At 28.8% G+C, this 21,608-nt stretch overlaps 1 protein-coding gene across 4 annotated transcripts in view; it reads right to left on the reverse strand.

Moving 5' to 3' along the window:
• Positions 1-21,608, reverse strand: part of LOC106689995 (sex determination protein fruitless) — a 42,179-nt gene that overhangs the window by 13,537 nt on the left and 7,034 nt on the right. Inside the window, exons 3-4 of one of the 4 annotated variants that reach the window (XM_014435240.3) lie at positions 12,606-12,699; positions 1,695-2,057 (exon numbers count right to left, since the gene is read on the reverse strand). In XM_014435240.3, coding sequence (XP_014290726.2) covers positions 1,834-2,057; positions 12,606-12,699 — 318 coding nt within the window. In that variant the 3' untranslated portion in view covers positions 1,695-1,833. Of the gene's footprint in view, positions 1-1,694; positions 2,058-7,605; positions 8,034-10,210; positions 10,341-12,605; positions 12,700-21,608 lie in introns of those variants that run through there. The other 3 variants (XM_014435238.3, XM_014435241.3, XM_014435239.3) reach the window with 3 other exon arrangements.

Here is a 21,608-nt window from a genome sequence, read left to right on the forward strand (position 1 = left end):
TTTTTTTTACATTACTTACATATATTATTATTTTTATTCCATTACTCATCATTTACATTTTCTTCTGCACCTTTCATTACGTTAATTTCTTTATTTACTTGATCACTGTCTGTTTTATAATCTTTTATTATTCTTACCTATACAATATTATATTTTATCTTCCATTAGTATCAATCAATTACAATCTACTTAATTTATTGTTATGTATATTTGCAATTGTTCTTTTTTTTTTGTTTCTCCGAATTATTGTTTTTTCAATCTTCATGAAGCCCTGAAATTCAAGTCGAAACGTCAGCACAAATAAATAAGTTTTGATTATTTGTGTATCTCTGCTGAACGCACACCCGACCATCTCCTCATATAAATCTACGGTCAACTATTAACATCTCATTACGAATCATGTTAATTGAAAGCTAAAAAAAATTATTAAGGAATCTGAATTCTCCACTTTAAGAAATTAAGATTATGTATTAGTATTAATAGTGCGATCACTCTCACTGTATTTTTCATTAAAAAAGTTTGAACCAACAAGAATATTTCAAGTCAATAACCAATCAAGTATTTAAAATTTTTTTTTTTATCAAACTACGAAAGGTAAACTTTGCAGGTATAAAATAATAAAAGCATAATTAAAAATATAAATAACGCTTAAGAAAGGGTATAATTAGGTTCAAATCAATTATAAATTTTTATTTAACTACTGACATTTTTTGCCATTTGTGACTACTCTAAAAACTTAAGAAAGCATTAATAAATGCATTTATGTATAAAGTACTCATAAATCAAAATAACTTTAATCGATGAAAACTTCATTTTCAATGAGTCAATTTAATAATCTTCATAAAATAAGGGTACTATTATTTTCAGTTTGCTCAGGATCGCTGCCTATGTACCTTCACCTTCAATATATCGATTTCACTTTCTGACCCTGAAGGAACTTTTCTGGAGTAGTCAAGAGTCCACTCAGCTTCAGAGATTTGTGATTGAATACTTACTTGAATAAAGAATGGCACAGCTCAATCAAAGCAACCGGATATTTGTGTAGCATTAAAAATGACAGGCTATGATACATTTCAAGATATGCTGATTCACTTTCTTATACTAATGAATCAATTGCTTGTACTTTTCATTACATGTACAGTAATGTGCTAATATGTTTTTCTGTTGGTAAAAATTAACATTTGTGAAAGTTTTTCGGATCGATGGAAAATTATGTCACATTAATATTAGGGATATAATGAGAATTAATTTAATTGAAAATTAACTATTTCGTTTTCGAAGAATACATGAACAAATTTGTAGTTCAATAAATAATGGTATTTGAATTAAAACTATAAACAGCTTGAATTACAGCCAGGGGAAACTCAAACATCATAAGTTTATAAAAAATCTAAAAAAAAAATTTATGTACAGTAGCATCTTGTGTATTAAGTTCAATATAGTTAAAATAAAAATTAATTAAAAAAAATAAATTCTCAGCCCATGCATTTAAAATTTAAAGCATGCTTAAAATGAAGAACCTAGCATATAGGAACATGAAGCAAAAGCACTGACGTAAAAGATAAGCATGCATTAAAATAACACATATAGGTATATATTTATATAAAAACACACATAAGTATTTCAAATACTAAATCATGCATAAAATTGTTATTGTTTTTATTGCTCTTTAATAGTGTTAATCTAACCTGAAAAAGTCTTCTTCATATAGATGAATGCTTATGGAGGAGAGAAGGATGTAGGATTAGGAGGGTTTATCTTTATTATCAGACTTCATTATTTTTTCTTTTTATCAAAAGAGCAGTATTCTGCATAATGAGCATGGACATTCAGCTAAGAGACTTTATTGGCGTGCTTGTTTTTAATATGATATTTGAGATTGTCTTTTCGCGAATAGCTATTGTCACAATATGGGCAGGGGAGAGCCTGCGGGAGGTGACTGTTGGCGTGGTGCCACTTGTTGGTCACCGCTTTCCCACAAAGGCAGCACTCGAAGAGAACTGGTGAGAGCCTCAAGAATAAACCATCATAGCCCTTAACCCTCCGCCCACGCCACACTGCAACAGAACGACATTCGCAACAATACTAAAGTCTTCCGTAATCACCACCCCAGCCCATGGATAGGGGTAGCTTGCCAGCTTCGACAAGCAGGGTTATAATTTACAAACTCAAATAATGACATTTTGTATTCTGCTGTTTTCAATCTGGTAATTGCTGTTTTTTTCTAAATAAATGATGAATAGGTTAATACACAAATAACAATCGATAAAATTATATCTTTGATACAATTATTTATAGATATATATTTAAGATCATTGCATTTCACTCATCAAAATATACTTTAAACAAAGTTCTATCCTTGGTTCATTCATTCAAATCACAATACAAAAAAAATATACAAAAGTTTAAATTAAGTCTTAAAATATTTTAAAAATTTACAATTCTTAAATCCATAACTTTAATCAATCACAATAAGTAATACCACATTTTGTTACGTATATGTATATACATTAAGAAATAGAGTATTTTTACATTTTTATTGGGTAATTATACTTTTGAAAACTATACATCAAACATGAAAACTATATATTCTTATTTGTTGACTCATTCGGTATAGTATTTAAGCAATAATGTAAACAGAACTTTTGAAAAAAGCAAACAGCACAATGACTAGTACCACTCGACATAAGAAACTTTTTAAAGAACTACAAAAACTTATTTCAACTATTGACATAGAAGTTGGTAGGATACAGATGAGACATATCTTACCTTTTATCATTTTTATGTTGGTAATATTTCCAAATATCAGCTCCAGACCCGCAACACACCAAAACTCGAATCAAGTAATCAATACAGGTTTTAAACGACCATTCAAGATATTTCAATGTATAATAAAAAAATTCCATATCAGAAAATAATTTCTGATATGAAATTGTCCAGACAATTTCACAACATTGTATGCAGTATAAATGAGCAAATATATCACTCCTATCTCTCGAAGGAGATCATGACACCAAAAATAATAGAAGAGAATTGTTTCTGGCCAATCTGTTCCTTTAAACCCCAATTTAGCGAGTCTTATCCTACCTTTGAAACATTTATTTAAAATGGGAAGGGGAGACTTAAGTTAAAAAATTGGTTAATTCAGGCATAATGCCATTTTCAAATTTTACCCATCTTTGCAATGTTACTACATTTAATAATTTTTTAACTTAAGCCACCTCATCCCGTTTTAAAGGTAAGATAAGATTGTCGTAAAATCAGTGATTAGAGGGGTGGATTGGTGGGGAACGATGTCCTTCTACTATTTTTGGGATCATGATCCTCCTTTAATATATTGTGAAATGTTGTTCATCGACCAATATAATTGCCATGAGTGTCTATTCTTTCATGTTTGTTCTTCCAGTTAAATTTTCTTCAATTCACAGTTTTATCTAGTTTCATGATATTTAGCTCTTATCATTTCATAGAAAATTAGTGATTTATTTTAGTAAAAAGATATTTAACACGTCTATCATTTGTTAAACTTCCATTGACAAGAACTCCAGAAGAGATTACTTTTTGTTTAAGTGAATAGAAGTTAACAGATCTGAATTTAAAGCTATTAAAATAATAAAAACTATACTAATACAAATGAGTACTTTCACAGAAATCACAATGATAGATTTCAAGTTGAGAGGCAAAGAAACCAACCACCAATGGTGTCCTTACCAGAGGTCAGATGAATCAGAATTGTGTTATTTTATTTAAATATTTACAAAATGAACCACTATCAATAATAAATAACACATTGCAATGCTATGTTACTTGATTAGGGGATCAAGTTGCACTCTGAGTAACATTTAATTAATTGAATTACATTTGTTGCAGCCTGTTTGTATTGATTGCAGACGAGTCGGTTTAGGAGTGTTGCAGAGGGAGCTGCGGGAGTCGGAATTTTGAAGTATTACCTTTATTTGTTCAAATAAAAGTTTTACCTATATAGAAGACCCACCAAAACAAACTACATTACAGTTAGTTAATACAAAATCTTAACAAAATACTACAAGTCTTATAAATTGTGTTATAGCGGAAATGTTTTTATTGATAAATGCTATTATAAGCAGTGTAATAAATAAACTATCTTGAAGATTTGGATAGGTACTAGAGTTAAGGAGAACTAACTATTATCACTTATGATATGTTATACTTAAGTATCTAATAACATCACAATAAAAAGATTAACAACTATTAATTTTATCAAATTTCAATGAAGGGAGGATAAATTGAAAGGAACACACAAATTATTATTTTTAAATGAAAACATCTTCAGTTTCTACATAAAAGTTGGTCCAACAATTTCATCACTAACAATATTATAAATAAAATTAATTCTAAGGTAACAATAATTAAGCATAGACTAGAATACACAATGGCATTATAAAAATTTCCTAAGTAATAAAAAACATCGAATTAAGTTAAAATAAAATAATTGAGTTTTAACAATACTAATTATCTTTTCCTCCCTCAGCAGAGTGGAATACATTAGCAATCATAATAACTATATTTCAAATAAATATGGATTTTATTTTCAAAATTTAACTAAGATTTATTTTTTTAAAATCTGATAGGAATACTTGAGGTGGATCTTTAGTAGATCAAGAACCGAGGCGAAATTTAGGGTCTTATTCGAAGAAATATTTTAGACATACATCCATAAACTCTCCTCTCTCAGTATTCAATTTGCACTCATTGAAAGAAATTAACATATATGAATAAATTATATTATTTGAAGATGATTTGTTTGAAGCATAAATGATTTAATACACTCCATAAATACCAAAAATGTTATCTATAAAAATTAGTACTAGCAAATAAAATTCAAAATTCAGGTTCTTTTCGTCTAACGGTGAACAACTTTTTGAAGATGATTTTTTCATTCTGGATTTTCTTTCCTAAGAAGTTATTTCTTTTATTAGTTAGTATGTTGAAGTAGAAAAACTACCCTTTAGAATATTATAACTATTCAATATATATTTTTGTACAATGTTTCGGGTTTATCCCATATTCATGTACTAATATTCGTCATTTTGCCAATTGCATCTATTTCTTTTTGAAATATTGTCATATATACACATAATTTAAACTTTATTACAGAACATTTAATATTTTTTCAGGATGGAGGAAGATCGCTGACTGTGTAATAATAAATAATAAAGTTGGTCAGAGTGCAGTCAAAGAAAACTTAAATAGTGATTAAGCTATTTATATTTTAAGCCCACTTTCAGACTAGAGGCCAGGGTCAAAGTGGAGCACTGACCTCTAGCCTCAAAGCCCACCCAACGTTGGCTCATAATAAATAGTCCAACAACTATTTAAGTTTTCTTTGATTGCACCCGGGACGACCATCTTCCTTTTATTAAAATTTATATATGTAGCGAGAGGGAGCAAGCGTTTCGATCACTACTCACCAGAGCGCTGCACCTCGAGCCTCACCGAAGCTCTCAAATTTACTTAATACTTCTTTTTGTTAAAGACATATTGTAATTTTTATATATTAATAATTTCTGTACATAATACTTAGCAATATCTGTACAATGAATAATAAATGATAACAACGCAATGCACGTAACTATCTCAAGCAGACATGTACAGACCACTTCTCGGTCACAGCCGCATGGACTATGCCTATAAATAAGGGGCACTAAATCCCCCAATTTGATCAAAGATCAACGTCCTTTCCTGGGTCTAGTCATGGCACAGGTGGCATATACACTGCTTTCATTATGTTATTCATAAGTTCATTGCCAATCTATGCTCACAAAAGTTGTTATTTCTATACGCACTCCTAAGACAATGGCCTATCTCCTCTCCTTCTCTCCAGCAATCTTAGTCCGTCTGCGTCATCTCGGCAACTAAGATTGTAACCTAATCCTTAAAGGTTACACTGGTCCGTCCGTTTCATCTCGGCAACCAGTGTAATTTCCCGTCTCTCCCCGGATCTTGTCCGTCCGCTTCATCTCGGCAACTAGTAAGCTGGCACCTATCATGACAGTTCTAGTCCGTCCGCTTCATCTCGGCAACTAGAACTCTACCTCAGACTCTCTAGCCTACACCTCCTCTACCTTCGTCAGTGTCCAGGGCTCATCCTCTGGCACGGCCGTTCCTAACATAATAATGAATACGCCTTGTCAGACAACCCCGACATGTCTGACAAGGCGTATATGTGTATATATATATATATATATATATATATGTGTTCTCTTCTTTGGATGGCTAGCATTTAGAAATTCCCCCACTTTGAGTCAGCAAAAAAGAGCAAATTGAAAGCTGAGGATGAATATTGAAATCCATCAATATTTGATGGATGCATGACTAGAAAGTTTCCTCAAAACAAAACTTCAAATTTTGCCTTGGCTTTTGGAATATAAGAGTTTAAAACAAATACTGCATCTAAGAAGTAATTATAGCAACATTTAAAAGAAGTATATTCTAAGGAATGAATTTCTATTGTACAAGTTAAGTTTAGGAAATAATTACAACAGTGGTATAAAACAAAGAAGGTATATGTATAAATCCATCTTTTAACTATAAAATAAAAATAAAAATAACAGCTTAATCAATTTTGAATTTAGCAACCAGAATTCTCTCATTTTTAGAAACAATATTGTAATTACTCACTAATTCACAAGTACTGAGCAAATTTCTCGTCATAATGTTATAAACTACCAAGTTATTGCTGTTTATATAAAACTTAAAAAAATGTTTGAGAAATTTACTGGGAATGATTTTTTTTTAATTTTTTTTTTTTTTACATTTATCATAAATAAATGAGAAAATATGGAACATCTTTAAACTACCTTTAAAATTTAAGGAATATTGAACAATTTACCTGATCCAGTTTCGTGATCATATAGATTTATCTCTAGTTAATAAAGTGAATATATTGCTTTAATAATTACAAAAATGCTGATATAATATCCATTTAATTCCATTTTCTTTTTTAAGACAGCAAGTCTGCTGGGTCTGTAGAGAAAAGTGTGGAGAAGTAGAAAGTTTATGAAAACATTACTTACCTTTGAAATATGTTATTATTGAAAACTAAGAGAACTGCAACATAATTTAGTTTCTAATTTATAATACATCTGTGGTACTAACTATATAATTTCAATTCTGGAGTTAATTAAACTGATATAATGGTAATTAATTGAAAAAAAGAGAAGGAAATTACAATATTAATTAGACAGAATAAGAATATTTGCAATTAGGTAACTTTATAGATACGGTTGTTTGTGCGAGGGAGAGTTAAGGCTTCAACCTTACTTGCCTCATTACTGTGGAGGTCCCACGAAATGAAAACTTGACCCTTCCCTCCCCCCACCACATTTTAGATTGGTTAACTGTAGATAACCCCTCTTCCCCTATACGTCAGAAATGAACAGAAAGAGGGCCATAAAAAAAAAGTAACTTTAAAGATGTTCCTCTTCTTTTACAGGGATTGATGAAAGAAGTGAATTCCATTCAAATAACAAAAGAAGTTTCAAAAATAACTTATTTACTAAGTCATTAGTGAAATAGATTCTTAAAATCTAAATTAGGAGATATTAACAAATAAGATTTTAATAACCAATGTATGTCAGTGGAAACTCTTTAGATTGCTAAATTTTATGGACATGAAGACAGAGGAGAAGTTTACAAAATGGAATCAGATGGAAGGAGAGCTCAGAATCGTGGAGTGTTTTGAGATGTACAAACAGGAGGATTCGGGAAGAAACCAGCAGGAGGAGGGAAAGGAAGACCATAAATGAAACGTGGAATTCCACTGAGACTGACCGTTTCACCGTGTATCCTCCTCGTGTGACCTTTGAGGGTGTCAATTCTGGAGTAAACAGCATCACAGAATGGGCACTTGTGGTTTCTGGAGAAGTGGGTCTGAAGGTGGTGCCATCGTGAACGAACAGTCTTCGCGCAGAGTAGGCACAGGAACATTCCAGGGTTAGTAGGATCTGGCCGGAACACAGCCTCATTTGTTTTTGCGGCACTCAGACGTTTCCCTATACATAATCCCCACCCTCCTCATATAGCCAGAAATAAAGATTTATAATTTTAACAAACCCTCAACAAGTTCATGACTGCAATTAACCATGTAAAACTTGAAATTGATTTTTCGGCTAACTCAACTTGAACAATGATAAATATTTACCAATAAACATCATTTTAATGTCTACAGAAAAAACAAGTTTTACAGAGCAGACAATTAAATCTTAAGCCTTAGAAACAGAATAAACACAATATTATTAAAAAAAAAAATAGAACGGAAACAACTCGATACTACAGTTTATTCTGAACAAATTGGAGGATCATGGAAATATAAATAGCATGTAATTTTTAGATATCAATGAATGTTTCTAGACACACTTTAGTGGATAGAATAATGATAATATAAAACAAATAAATAAAAAAATAATGATATATGACTTGGCAAAAACAAGTATGTTGTTAAATTTATCATACACTATTTTTACAATACCTTATCTAACCAATGGAACAAAATAAATGTACTGCAATGTACTCAAAGAATACATCTAATTTCTTATACAATATTTAAAACTGTTTATTTTCCATGAAGAAATATGAAACTATAAAGGGAAGGAATGTCAGTAATTGAGTAGAAATTGGTATATCAAAAAAGTAGTTCAGTGCTATGAACCTCAACTTTCTATTTCGATCCTTTGTTGAGATATGATTTTATTTTTATTTCCTAAAAATTACTATTTAGGTAAATAAATATTTGTGACCTACAGTTCATCGAACTTTAAAGGAGCTGTCAAGTTGAAAGGGAAAAATAAAATTCATGCATAATAGACAGCTAATCCAAAATTAAAGTCTATGGAATAAGTGAGAATACATACTGTGTGTTACAATTTCTCCAAAATATTTTAGCAAAAACAGTTAACAAGATCCTAATAATATGTTTATTCTGTTTCTCCATCAATAATTAACCTAGAAAAATGCACATATGAATCATAGAAAAATTAAGAGCTTTTTCTTCAGGAAGGCATTACAAAAATTATTAAATTTCATCAGTGCATACCGAAGAACCTCTATATATTGAACTTCTGAAGACAAAAAATTTGATACATCAAATTTTTTAATAATATCCAATTTATAAGAAACAAATTTAAATTTTTAAAAAGTTCCAACAAAAGCTTAGGATTTTTTAAAGTAGATGAATCGTCTGCGAACATGGTTTTATAACACTCAGTTCTTTTCAAACTGAAGTTTAGCTTTTCTTTCATAATAGTATATTTATATTAAAATAATAAAGAATTGTTCAGACCCTCGGTCTGTTATTGAAGGCACAGATTTTTCAAACTCGCCAAGCGCAGAAGGACCTTGCTACGGCCCTGGTTACTATGTAGTATTGCTAATTGCTTTTATTAAGTATGTATATCCATGCACACATTGTATATGTTACACAAATGTAATTAATATAAATTTTGCATATTGAATAAATAAAATTGTACATACACATATCAGAATATTTTATTTTAAGTATGATGTATATAGAGGTCCGACAATAAATAAATTTGTGCATTGATAATGTATTGATGACTTATTTAAAAGTCTGCCAAATCTCTCTGTATATGAACAATGTTAACAAGAAAAAAATATACGGATTTTCAATTCAACACGGACAAAATTGTTTTAATAAAAAACCTTTTTCAAGTTTTTTTAAGTACTAATTTTATGAGTTAAAGGATATGGTTTGATAAAAACTAAATGATGTTAAGAAATTTTTTTAGGAAGAGCTGAATTAACATTCTTTGTATTCTTTACAAGTATCGAAAAATTATTAGAAAATACCATACCATATGGCGGGACAGCCATAATACAAATATAAATAAAACCAAGTTTTGTCCAAAAAGTATGATTACAAATAATTACAGGTCAAGAACAAAACAGCTTGTAATAAATTATTATAACAACACTTAAAACTTTTAATAAAAAGTAAATGTAATTATTCAATAATTACACAAATATCATATATACTTACAGATATACATAATCATTAAACAAACACAAGGAATATATAACAAACATAAAATATAATATTTTTTTTTTTATTTATTTAATTTTTATTCGTTTATTTATGTTTTCAACATTTTGAAAAAAATTCATGATAGGTTAACACTGTTAAAATTAATGTTAACCATTTAATAAATAATGAAATGGCTCCAGGTTTAGAGCTAATGCAATGAAGATGAAAGTGAAATAATCTAATAAATATTTATATATATTTTAATATTGTTATTTTGTGCATTAGAATATTGCGGTGAGTAGCCCAGGTTAAGAACAGACTGAAAAACACCACAAGCGTTAGGGAAACATATGCATAGAAGAAGGAATGCTACAAACAATTTGATTCTCTGAAAATATTAACATTACTAATAACACTTATAATTTTTTTGGTTTTATACAACTTGTCCAAAGAATGTGAAGGATAGCCTTCAAAACTATCCAGTAGGGATATACGTAAGGGAGGAAGAATTAAATACAAATGTAATAAATTATTAGGTATACATTTTTTGATTTTAATAAAGACCTTACAATCCTATGAATTTATTTTTACTACTTTTTACTATAAGAGGAAACCGTTGAGTTTGAGCCAAACTACCTGGGGTAACTTTAAACCCAAAATAAAAAAAAATTTAAACATGCAATAACAGTTACATTCAATAGAGTTTGCATATTAACAAACCTTTTGAATTAAATGATTAAATTTGAATGAAATAGAAAATAACGGCACTAACCTCCATTTTTTAGGGGAGGGGAAGGGTTGATGTTACTACCATATCTGAATGAAAAGATATTATGATATATAACAGTAGCTAAGGAATAACATTGTTCAAAACAATATTTTACTTTAAAATTCTAGGTAGTTATCATAAACCTGGACCAATACAATCAATGAAGAGTCTTGGGTACAGTACTTAGTAAGAAAATGTTGTTTTTAGACCAATGGTTATGCAAGGAGGGTTTCCTGGTCCTAGGATTGATCCAAAGCTGATATAACTTAGTAAAAAATTACGATGAATGTTATTAGTTGTTTGTAGATTAATATGAGGAGATGGTCAGGGATGCGGTCAGCAAATATTTGCTGATATTGACACTGATACAGTGAATGTTGACAATTTTTATCATCTCCCAAGGCACAAAGCCTTACTTAATGAGAAACCATTAATACCCCCTCCATATTAATAATAATTTAATCTATGTCAAAAGTTTTGGACACACGGATAGTTCCTGTAAATTGTCATTCATACAATTTGAGACAAAATATTTCAAAATTACAGGTTACTGTACCAAAGAGATAAGATGCAGCACTCCACTATTAACAGAGTTATTCCTCATAGTAAAGTAAATAAGACCAAACAGAATAAGGTTGAGAAATGTGATAACCGCAATTCCTGATCAATTAGCTCCGAATGCAAATAAAAATTTAATTTACATTATAATAGTATATTACATTAATATACATTATATTCCTAAGAATATAAAAAATATATACTTGGTCTCGCTGAGTCCATCTAGAAAGAAGGGTCAAGCAATTCAGATGAAAAGTCCTCTGCATAACAATCTATGCATCTATGCCACAAGTATAATAAAAGCGAGTTAAAAGGTAATACTTCTTGGCCAGACCTGTCATACTAAGGTCCCTAGGGAGCGACGGTCCTACATCACTTTGGAAATATATGCATAAAACAGGAAGAGGGTACTTAATATAGTTTCATCAAGCAATCTTTAAAAAGACCCTGAAATTAGAAAATGGTGTGGAACCAGCCCTCCATGGTAGTCTTACTTTTCTTTCGAAAACAGACAATTATAGCGAGTAGGCTGGTCGATGTAAGACATGTCACAATCTCACAAGAGGAGATCATAACATAAGAAAAAGGCCAACCTTCCCGGCTGGACCCACCTCAATTAAACTCCCAGGGAACGACAGTCCTATATTACTTTTGAAATATTAGCTTAAAACAGGAAGAGGATACTTAAGATAGTTTAATCGAGTAATATTAAAAAAGGGCCTGAAATAGAAAAGAGGCATTTCCATATATTGCTTTTATTTGTCTGAAATTGTCAACTGTATTAATTGATGCTCAGCCAATATACAATGACATTAAACTAAGTTTAAGCATTTATATAGCAGATAAAAATAGAAAACATTATGGGTGAAAGTTTTCTGGAAACAATTTTATATAAAGTAGGACCTAAATAAGAAATATTATTCGACAACCTTTCGACAGATCAAATGGTTACTGATTAGTTTATTCGTGAAAAAAAACAAAAAAAAACTGTTGATTCATTTCCATTGAAGAGGAACCACGATGCTTTGTCAAACATGGCAGTAATCAAACCTAAATGAAAAGCACAAAATGCAATATCCACAGAAAAGCTGAGATGAACAACATAAGTGAATGAATGGTAACAAAAAATGAAAATTATGATCGACAAGTAGTTTTGGATTACTGCAAAGACTTCAATTTTCCCACCAGTTAAATCAGAGAATCAAATTGTTACAAGCCATTTTTTTATAATTTGCCCAAAACACCTGGTGTACTTACCGTCTAATATGTCCGAAGAGTCTTGAAGAGATGCACCCTGGTCGTACTCTATCTTCATGGAGGAGCTTTGCCCTTTTTCATCCTTTCCATCTTCCTACAAGAAAATGTTTTTAAAAATACTTTCTAATCTTTAGTATTACAAGCAGTAGCCTTTAAAAAATGTAAATTTAAAGTAATATTTAAACTGCAATTAGATGATTTATGTTATACATATATATCACTGTGTATAATACCGGGAATGATAAAATGAAGTTTTAGAGCAAGAAATATCTATTAACATGTATTTATAGAAGTAAATGGATGTTGTACCAATAATTATTTATCAAGGATCTATCAGGTCAAAATATAACAAAAACAAAAAAAGTTAATAAAGGTCTAATCAAAAAAGGCCAGTGGAAAAACAATGAGGTTCTATATACTATTGGAATTGAAACTTCATTGCCATCTGGCTGGTGACATGAAATAACAACACACCAAACGGGGGAAAATCTATTGGATTTCACTGAGTTCAAAATATGTTCTAATGACCTTTATTCACCAAAATTACTCAGAAAGAACTCGCTAGTTATGGAAATTATAATTTACTCAAAATATGAAAATAATAACTAGTTAGTAGCTGGGGTGTTAATGAGGGGTATACAAAGGACAACACATAAGTGAAACTCTACGATTTTAATTGGCAATGAATTATGGAATATACAATGACTTATAAAAATATAAAGGGCAGCAATAAATAATAATAAAAATATTTTAATTAAGGTATAAAAGAGGAAAAAATTTCAATTATAAAATGTGTAAAAAAAATAATGTTTAAGAAGTGATCTTTAAACAAATATTTTAGGGATATTGTTATAGAAAAACTTAATTGTTAAGATAATATATTTTTCAATAAAATTAATATACTTAATTAATATTAATAAACTATATTAAAATTAAATCTGTACAGCTACAACCCATGAAGGGTCAGGTGTGCAGTATTTCATAAGGAAATACTGTTACTAGAACAACGGTTGGCCAAGGAGGTGATTTGTCAGAATCATGCTTGATTGCCAGATTTTTCTCCATTTTATCAGGCTGAGTGGACCCCAAAGGGTTGACTCATGGCAACAGTAACAGAATAAATAATTATCTGTCACAGCCAGATTCAAACAGGGGTTCTTGTAATTAGTACTATAATTGTTTGATGCGTATTTTAAAGAATTTATTATATTTTGACCAGATCGAGTTCTGAAAAAAAATACTAATAATTTGGAATAGTTATTTATAGAAAATACATAAAGAAGTAAGAATGAAGATTTTGGTTTCACCAAAAATAAATTAAACATGCCAGTTTCACAAATTTAAATTATTAATATACAAAACAGATAATATAAGATTATTTTAAGACTGCTTCTTGACATATAACAGAGCATATTTATGAGCACAAATAACTCAATTCAATAGGAATAATAAAACAAAACAAGAATTATATGATGAAATAAAAATTACTTCCTAATACAATGCTCTGAAACAATTTGTTATGAAAAAGTATGAACGGTGGTTTAGTTGCAGAGGGAGATGGTAAACATTAATGGCTGCGAATTGTATCATAACAATTTTTTGATGACATAGTGGAAAATTAATATTGAAATCTTTAGAGGGTACACTAACCAATTTAAATTATGATGAAATGGCAATAGAAATAAATATTAAGAATATGTGTACTGCTGATTAGCTAAGGCATATGATATGATTTAAATAGATCATTGGATTTAATCCTAAACCATGCAGGAAGTGATATCAATACTCCCTTAATAAGGAGTGATTGAACGGTTGAACTTGTTTAAACTGCTAGTCATTTAAAGAAAAAAAAAAAAGATAAATTATGTTCAATTATTGGGAGAGCATTAGAGAAGATTATTATTGGTGAATATTAAATTTATAATTGTGACATATGAAAACATACTGGAACAACATATTAGAACAAGAATCTGACAACCAAACAAATATTGTTATGTGCCAATCAGAGCACTCCAAACAGATTCTTGTAATAGATTTTTTAATCGTATCTTCAATAGAATAAAGAGAAAATTTTCGATAATTATACTTTATGAGCAAAAAAGAAATTGTTAATTAATAAATTTTATATTTGTTAAGTAAGAGTGATTATTCCCCTGACTTTAATGTAAGTAAAGTCCAAAAAGCTAAAAGGAATGTAAAGATTATCTTTCAGATCTGCTCGAAAGAAAAATACATTAAAAAAAAATACCAAATATATAGATAGGAATGAGGAAAAAATAAAAAAAAAACAAAAATATGTGTAGGTTAGAAATATCAATATAATTGAAGACAATTATTTTTCTTAGTAGATTATAGTTCTTAAAAAGAGATAAAACATACATAATTTGTTTCTGTAAGTGTATATAGGAGATACGGTGGTCAGAGATGGGCAAAAATTAGCTATAGTTGAAACTAATAGCTAAAATTGTTATGGATACGATATTTATTTATCAATGGTTCATTCACGAATAAGGGTCGTATCCATGGCAATTGTAGCTATTAGTTACAATTATAGCTAATATATGACCAAATCTGAAGGAGGTCAGCCATATCCAGTTTCTCAGAACTAGTCATTTAACTTCAAGTAGTTACTCAACTATCTTCAAGAAGCCAATTGAACCCTGTTGCAGATTTTAATCTTTGGAAAAGCTTACAGAATAAAATCAATGTCTATCGCCTGTTGTGAATGATATTTTCATTTTTTATAGCAAATAGGGCAACATGGCCTGTATAGGTTAGCTCTTAGAATTGAAGCAGTTCTATTACCCTGATGAATCTTTGTATGTGATTATATTATTTCACAGAGGTTAAGGTCCATGAAGGAGTCATTGTTAAAAAGCATATGCTATAAGAGCAAAAATGCATAAAAATAAGGTGGTAAGCAGAAAGACAGGAAATCACATAAGCTGCTTAAAATTAAACTTGACCAAGATTAAATTAATTAACCAAACAAAATAATAAGAGTACTTCAATAATATGAAAAAATTCTAAATTTCCTGTGAAAATCATTATACGATAAAAAATATATGATTTATGAATGGAAATGATGTGATTCATGATGGAAAAAATAGATAGAAAAATTATAAGGGCCCACTACAAAGATAGAGTAAGAGCAAAAGGTGTCTCTTTGAAATTCTCTGAGAGTTTTAGAGAAAACATGTAAACTATCTGGAAAAGAGAAATTAAGAATTCATAAGACCATTATGGTTTACACTGTTCCTAAAAAATGAGATATAAAAGAAACAAGAAAATAAGAACTCAAAGTACTATGAAACATTTTTGGTCCACAGAAAGATCAGTGGATTAGAGAATTTAGGTGAATACTCAACACAAAATTGTGTCCATAACATAACTGAAGGAAGTAAAAGTATTGCAGAGATTGAAACAGAAGTATTGAGATGTTTGGCAAGAGAAGAGTTAATTATTAAGGAGGTAACGTGCTTAATATATTAGGTATACATGTATCGGGAGGTCAAAACTATACAAAACATAAAAAAGAAGCAATCATATTGGTCCACCTGTTCAAGAATTAAAATTCAATCTATATTTTTTCTGAGACTTAATAATACATGGTACTTACAAATTAAGAAGATGGTCGGGGGTGCGGTCAAAGGGAAAACAATAGTTAAAAACTATTTTTGTTTCCTTTTGACCGCACCCCGACCATCTTCATAATTTATATTTGTCTTTTATCTTTTTAAATGGCTGAGAGATGGGAGTACGAAACCCCAAACAGGCCATTATTTTGAAACCAAATTTGTGAGGGGCAAGTTATTTTTTATTTGGTCGATTAAAAGATTCATTTTGAAAAATAATAAACAAAAAGAGTTTAACTTTTAATGTGTTTTCTTTCTTAAATAGATTCCTGACCATCTTCTTTATAATTTATTTTTGTCTTTTATCTTCTTAAATGGCTGAGAGATGGGAGTATGAAACCCCTAATAGGCCATCGTTTTGAAACAAATTTTTTTTTTTTGGCTGGAATTAAAACTGAAGGTCTCAACCAGGAAAACATCAATGAATACAAGGAACACAACTAATGGAAATTGTTCTAAAAATAGAATTTGTAGGAAGAACCATAATAAAACCACATTATATATAAAATGTTGTTTTTATAAAGTATAGGAGTAGGAAGTTTAAAACCTAAATTGAGAAAAGTTTAAGAAATTATAATGCTTATCAATAAATAAGCTGTCTTGACAAGAAAAACCAAGCTTGAAAATAGAAGACATATCAGAGTATTGATTTAGGTTTGAATGACATTCGAGCTGTTTGTCAATTATCTGACTGTTAACAAAAAATTACAAAAACAAAAATATCTTGTTCAATAAAATAATAATATACTGCAATGATTAGATAATAAAAAAAAACTGCCATCTAAATTGAAATAATTAATGAAGTGAATATTCCCTTAGATATTTTAGTTTTTTTCAGATAGAAAATAGTAAAATTTGAATGGCTTAATAATGAAAGAGGTATTTTGAAATAAAATGTGATGAGGGTTGAACGCTATTAGTAATGGCAACTACTAACATTGGTTGTTCTTTTTTTTATTTTTGTCATTTTAAGATATTTATAGTTCATTTCATGAAAACAAGTAACAAAATAATTTATAGGCTACATAAATTACAATTTAAAAAATGAAGAGTTACATAATGGGCATAATAATTCGCAGATGATTTCTCATGAAAAAAAAATAGTATAAAGAAGCCACAACGTAAATAAAATACAAATATAACAATTAAAATAAATACCCATTAAATGGATATGCTTAAACAAAAATTTTGTACTAGAATAAACAATCACAATATTCCTTCTATCACAGTTCATGGCATTAAAAGTTTTTGTGGAAAAACTATATTGTTTCAAAATTAAAATTATACCTTTATTTTTTTAAAAAAAAGGACAGCCAAGATGCATCTAAAATTTTGCAACATTTATAAAATATTTTGAAGAGCAACATTAATAAAAATACTTTTTTTTTTGGCACGATTCTTCATACGAATTGCAAAATATTATTTTTAAATTTCTCTGGTATAAAAACAAAACAATAAATAAATTATAACTTTCATGTATACATATTTAATGACAAAAATATTGGTGACAATAAAACAAGATTTAATATCAATAACGTTTTCCACAAAAACTTGTCAACTTTTTTAACACAGCCCATAAAAAAAAACAAAATTTTAAGCAGAAATTTTCCATACACATTAAACTCGACTTAATAAGATTATGAATAATCATAACTAAAATAAATGATATTATACATAAAATATAAACTAACTCCAAAAGACAATATGAAAGATAAAACCTTATAATAAAAACCAAACAATCTCATAGGATTTAATAAAAATTAAAAAGATACAATAGTGATTGTAAATCGAGCACATAGAGTTGTGGAATAACAAATAAAAGCTCAATGATTTACAACTATTCTATTCTGAATTCTGTTGAAAATGATTTGTTAACAATAACACACCTAAAATACAAACAAATAATATAAACTTAAGTGATAACATAATTTACTGAATGTGTATGTGGGTAAATATATGTTTATGAATATTAAGAATCAAAATATTTGTTTACAAATAATTATGGACAAAAACATTTTTGAAAACATGAAAAAATTATCTCAACACGGAAAGTGTGTTTTAAAATTTCCCTTAATCCACCCACCCCAGAAAAAAACAAATCTAATATTAGTTACCAAGCAATTCAAGTGCAATGTTCAACACTCTCCCTGCCTTCAAAGAAAACTTTTTTTTAAATGTGGTTTGTAAAATAAATGTATACTGTATGGAAAAGAAGAAAAAAAAAATTATAAAACTGCCAAGAAAATATATCATTCTGTTTCTTGGGAAGCAACTTAAGTTGAATCCTGCTAGACAAAAAGGTGTACATAAACATAAAGCCATATTTTATAACCTTTAGTTTATCTCTAGGGTCTTTTATAATATATAATATGCATTAAATTTTTGTAGCTTTAATCTTCATTTAAATTGATTTTTGTACCAGTTTTATTTAATAAAAAAATTCAATTTTTTTTTGCTAGTAGTATAACTTTGGATTCGCTTTTAAAATTATTGTTTTCTGATATTAATTGGTAAACAATTAACTCCAAAACAACTTAAAATAAAATGGGGTGATATAAAAGTCGGGACTGCCTTTTAACAACAAAATTTTGCTGCATTTTGATGCATAATTTTTTGAGAATACTTATCATTATCATATCATGTTTGGGTATTAGTAGAAAGATTCTAACATGTAAACACACAATAAAAGTGACTCAAAATGTACATTTAAGTAACCCAATTTTTAAAAAAAATTTTTAAGAGGGACCTAACCCCTTAACACCAAATGCTTGGGAGTGGTAGTAGGACAAACATAGTTCCCTTTCTTCTATGGGTCAGGAACCACTATACTCGAGTTTCTTTTATCGCATTCCTTTCAATAAATAGTTGTATTGTGAAAGTTAACTTATTTAATTTTCAGTTATTTATGAACGAGGTAGTTTGTCATGGAGAGTTAAAGCGCCAACTTTAACTGGCTCATGAACGGTTCAACTTATATTTCTTCAGTAATCCCATTAAATGAAAACTTGAACCCCACAATGGTTAGAATAGGATGGTACCTGTATGTGAACAGGAAGGGGGTCATAGAAAGCTTACAACTACTACTACTACTCTCGAGAGTGAAAATACATTTGTGTAATGCACCTTAAATATTGTCGCAAAGTAACCCAATGTTTTTTGTTTCTATTAACACACAATTCAAATTATTTATGGACGTCAATTTTTCTTCCTTCTTCCATTTCAACTGGATAATATATCTTATAAAATTTTGAATAACTCAGTAATAAACAATCAATTTCACAAATACTAATTATTTTAGATAAAATTTCCATAACGATTAAAAAACAAAATGGTAACATTGAAGAATTTCTAATACTAAATTCCTAATTAAGATAGCATACTTTGTATATGTGTTTATATACATGCACAACATATATATTGGTAATTACATACACTAAAATGGAATGTTAATTCTATAAAATAATTTGACAGACTTAAAATACTCCATACATTAATATTAAAAAATATAAATCTGAATATTATTCACATCCAATAACTTAAATATAGAAATAAGTAAAAAGTAAGACTTTCAATGGTCAATGGGAACAATCATTATCAAAACATTCAATTTGTTATAATTAATTTTTTTTTTTAATGCGAAACTAAAAGTTCAATGCAAAATAAAAAATTGAGGCAGACAATTATCCTCAACTGCATTATGAACTTGGAGAAGATGAAATGGATTTAACAAAGGCTTGATAGCTCTAAACACTTTTTTGGTACTGTACCCGGTCCAAATGGCATGGTTATTAACTAATAGTTGGTTACTTCAGGGACATGATACAAACTTCCACCTATATGGTTGCTTTAATTACCGTATATTTTATATGAACTGTCAGAATTTGGTTGCGGAAGCATGAATAAGAAGGACATTCCTGCAAGTTGTAGTGAAATTTGTGTTTTAATATTATTTTCGGAAGAAAAGTCAATTTTTTTTTAACCAAAGCGATGTTTTATTTACTTAGTTAAGGGTGATTACCTGCCTCTATCTATATCTAAGACAGAAGTATGACAATTATTAATAAAAAATAATTTTAAAAAAATAATGATTAGAAAAAAAATTCACTAATTAAAAATAAACAGTGAATATGAAAAAAATCTTTAATTTAAAGTGAAAATTCCATTCTAAATATCTGCCAAATCATTTACAAAATACTTCTTAATAATGATATGCGATTCTGTTATGATATAAACACAGATTAAAATAAAAAAGTTTACAGTAGTATTATTTCAGTTACCTGTAATATTAATTCAGTAATAAATTAGAAACTTCTTATATCATTCATAATGCCTTTATTGTAATAAAACGAATAACTAATAAAATAAATACCCAGAATAAAGGAAAATAAATAAAACGAAAATTCCTTAAAATTAAGCTGTCATTTGGAAGGCTCACCTGTGTTATAATATGCCCATTAGAGAAACAGCTTATGTACAATGCTCAAGAAAAAAAGTGATTACAAAAAATAAAATAAAAAAAGGCCAGGTTTATGCTCCAAGGCTAGGCTAATTGTTTTCTTAAAGATACCCTGAATTCCATAAAACTGAATTTATATAGCTAAAACTACTTTCAATTTAAAGACTTAAAAACTATAAATAAAAATATGTCATTCCTCGATAAAAAACTCAATTTCAATTTAAAGATAACCCATTTCTTAATATATTTATAAATCATTCCTGACAGAGCTTAGCTCCGTCGATCGATCACAGCCTAAACTCCATAGCGTTTATTTCTATTCAAAAGAAATGGCACAAAGCTATTCAACAAATTTTAATCAACCATATTACCTTTAACACAGAATAACAATATTATTATTTTTTAAAAAATATTAAATAAAAAGTAATTATTATTGAAAAATATATAAAATTTCTACCATATGCATAACATGAACATTGTTATTTGTTTTTTTAAATAATAAAATATGAGTTTAAAGCCTCCTAATAAATACAAAAATATGAGGACTAGCAATAGCTTACTCTTCAAATCTCAAACGATATAATGCCAACAGCCCTTATCAATGCACCAAAAGTAATCCAAAATTGTTTTCGATAGGTCTTAACATTTTTGAGCAAAACTTTGATTCAGAAAATATAAGATTTGATCCAAATAGGATTTTGGTTCTTGTAAAATCTCTTCTTATTAAATTCAATAAAGAAAATAATGTTTCTTAAAAATATGATTTCCATTATTATCTATCGCTTTGTACCCTTAAGGTGATACATTACATCAGCTGATATAGAACAGTTGTTGAATGAGAATCATTTGAGAATATGATTGATCAGCATTATTCTTAAGATTGAATGCTGAATTAATGTCTAAATATATATA

Source organism: Halyomorpha halys, unplaced genomic scaffold (genome assembly GCF_000696795.3).
Source record: "Halyomorpha halys isolate HHAL.00 unplaced genomic scaffold, Hhal_1.1 Scaffold1541.1, whole genome shotgun sequence".
NCBI classification, from domain to species: Eukaryota; Metazoa; Arthropoda; class Insecta; order Hemiptera; family Pentatomidae; genus Halyomorpha; species Halyomorpha halys.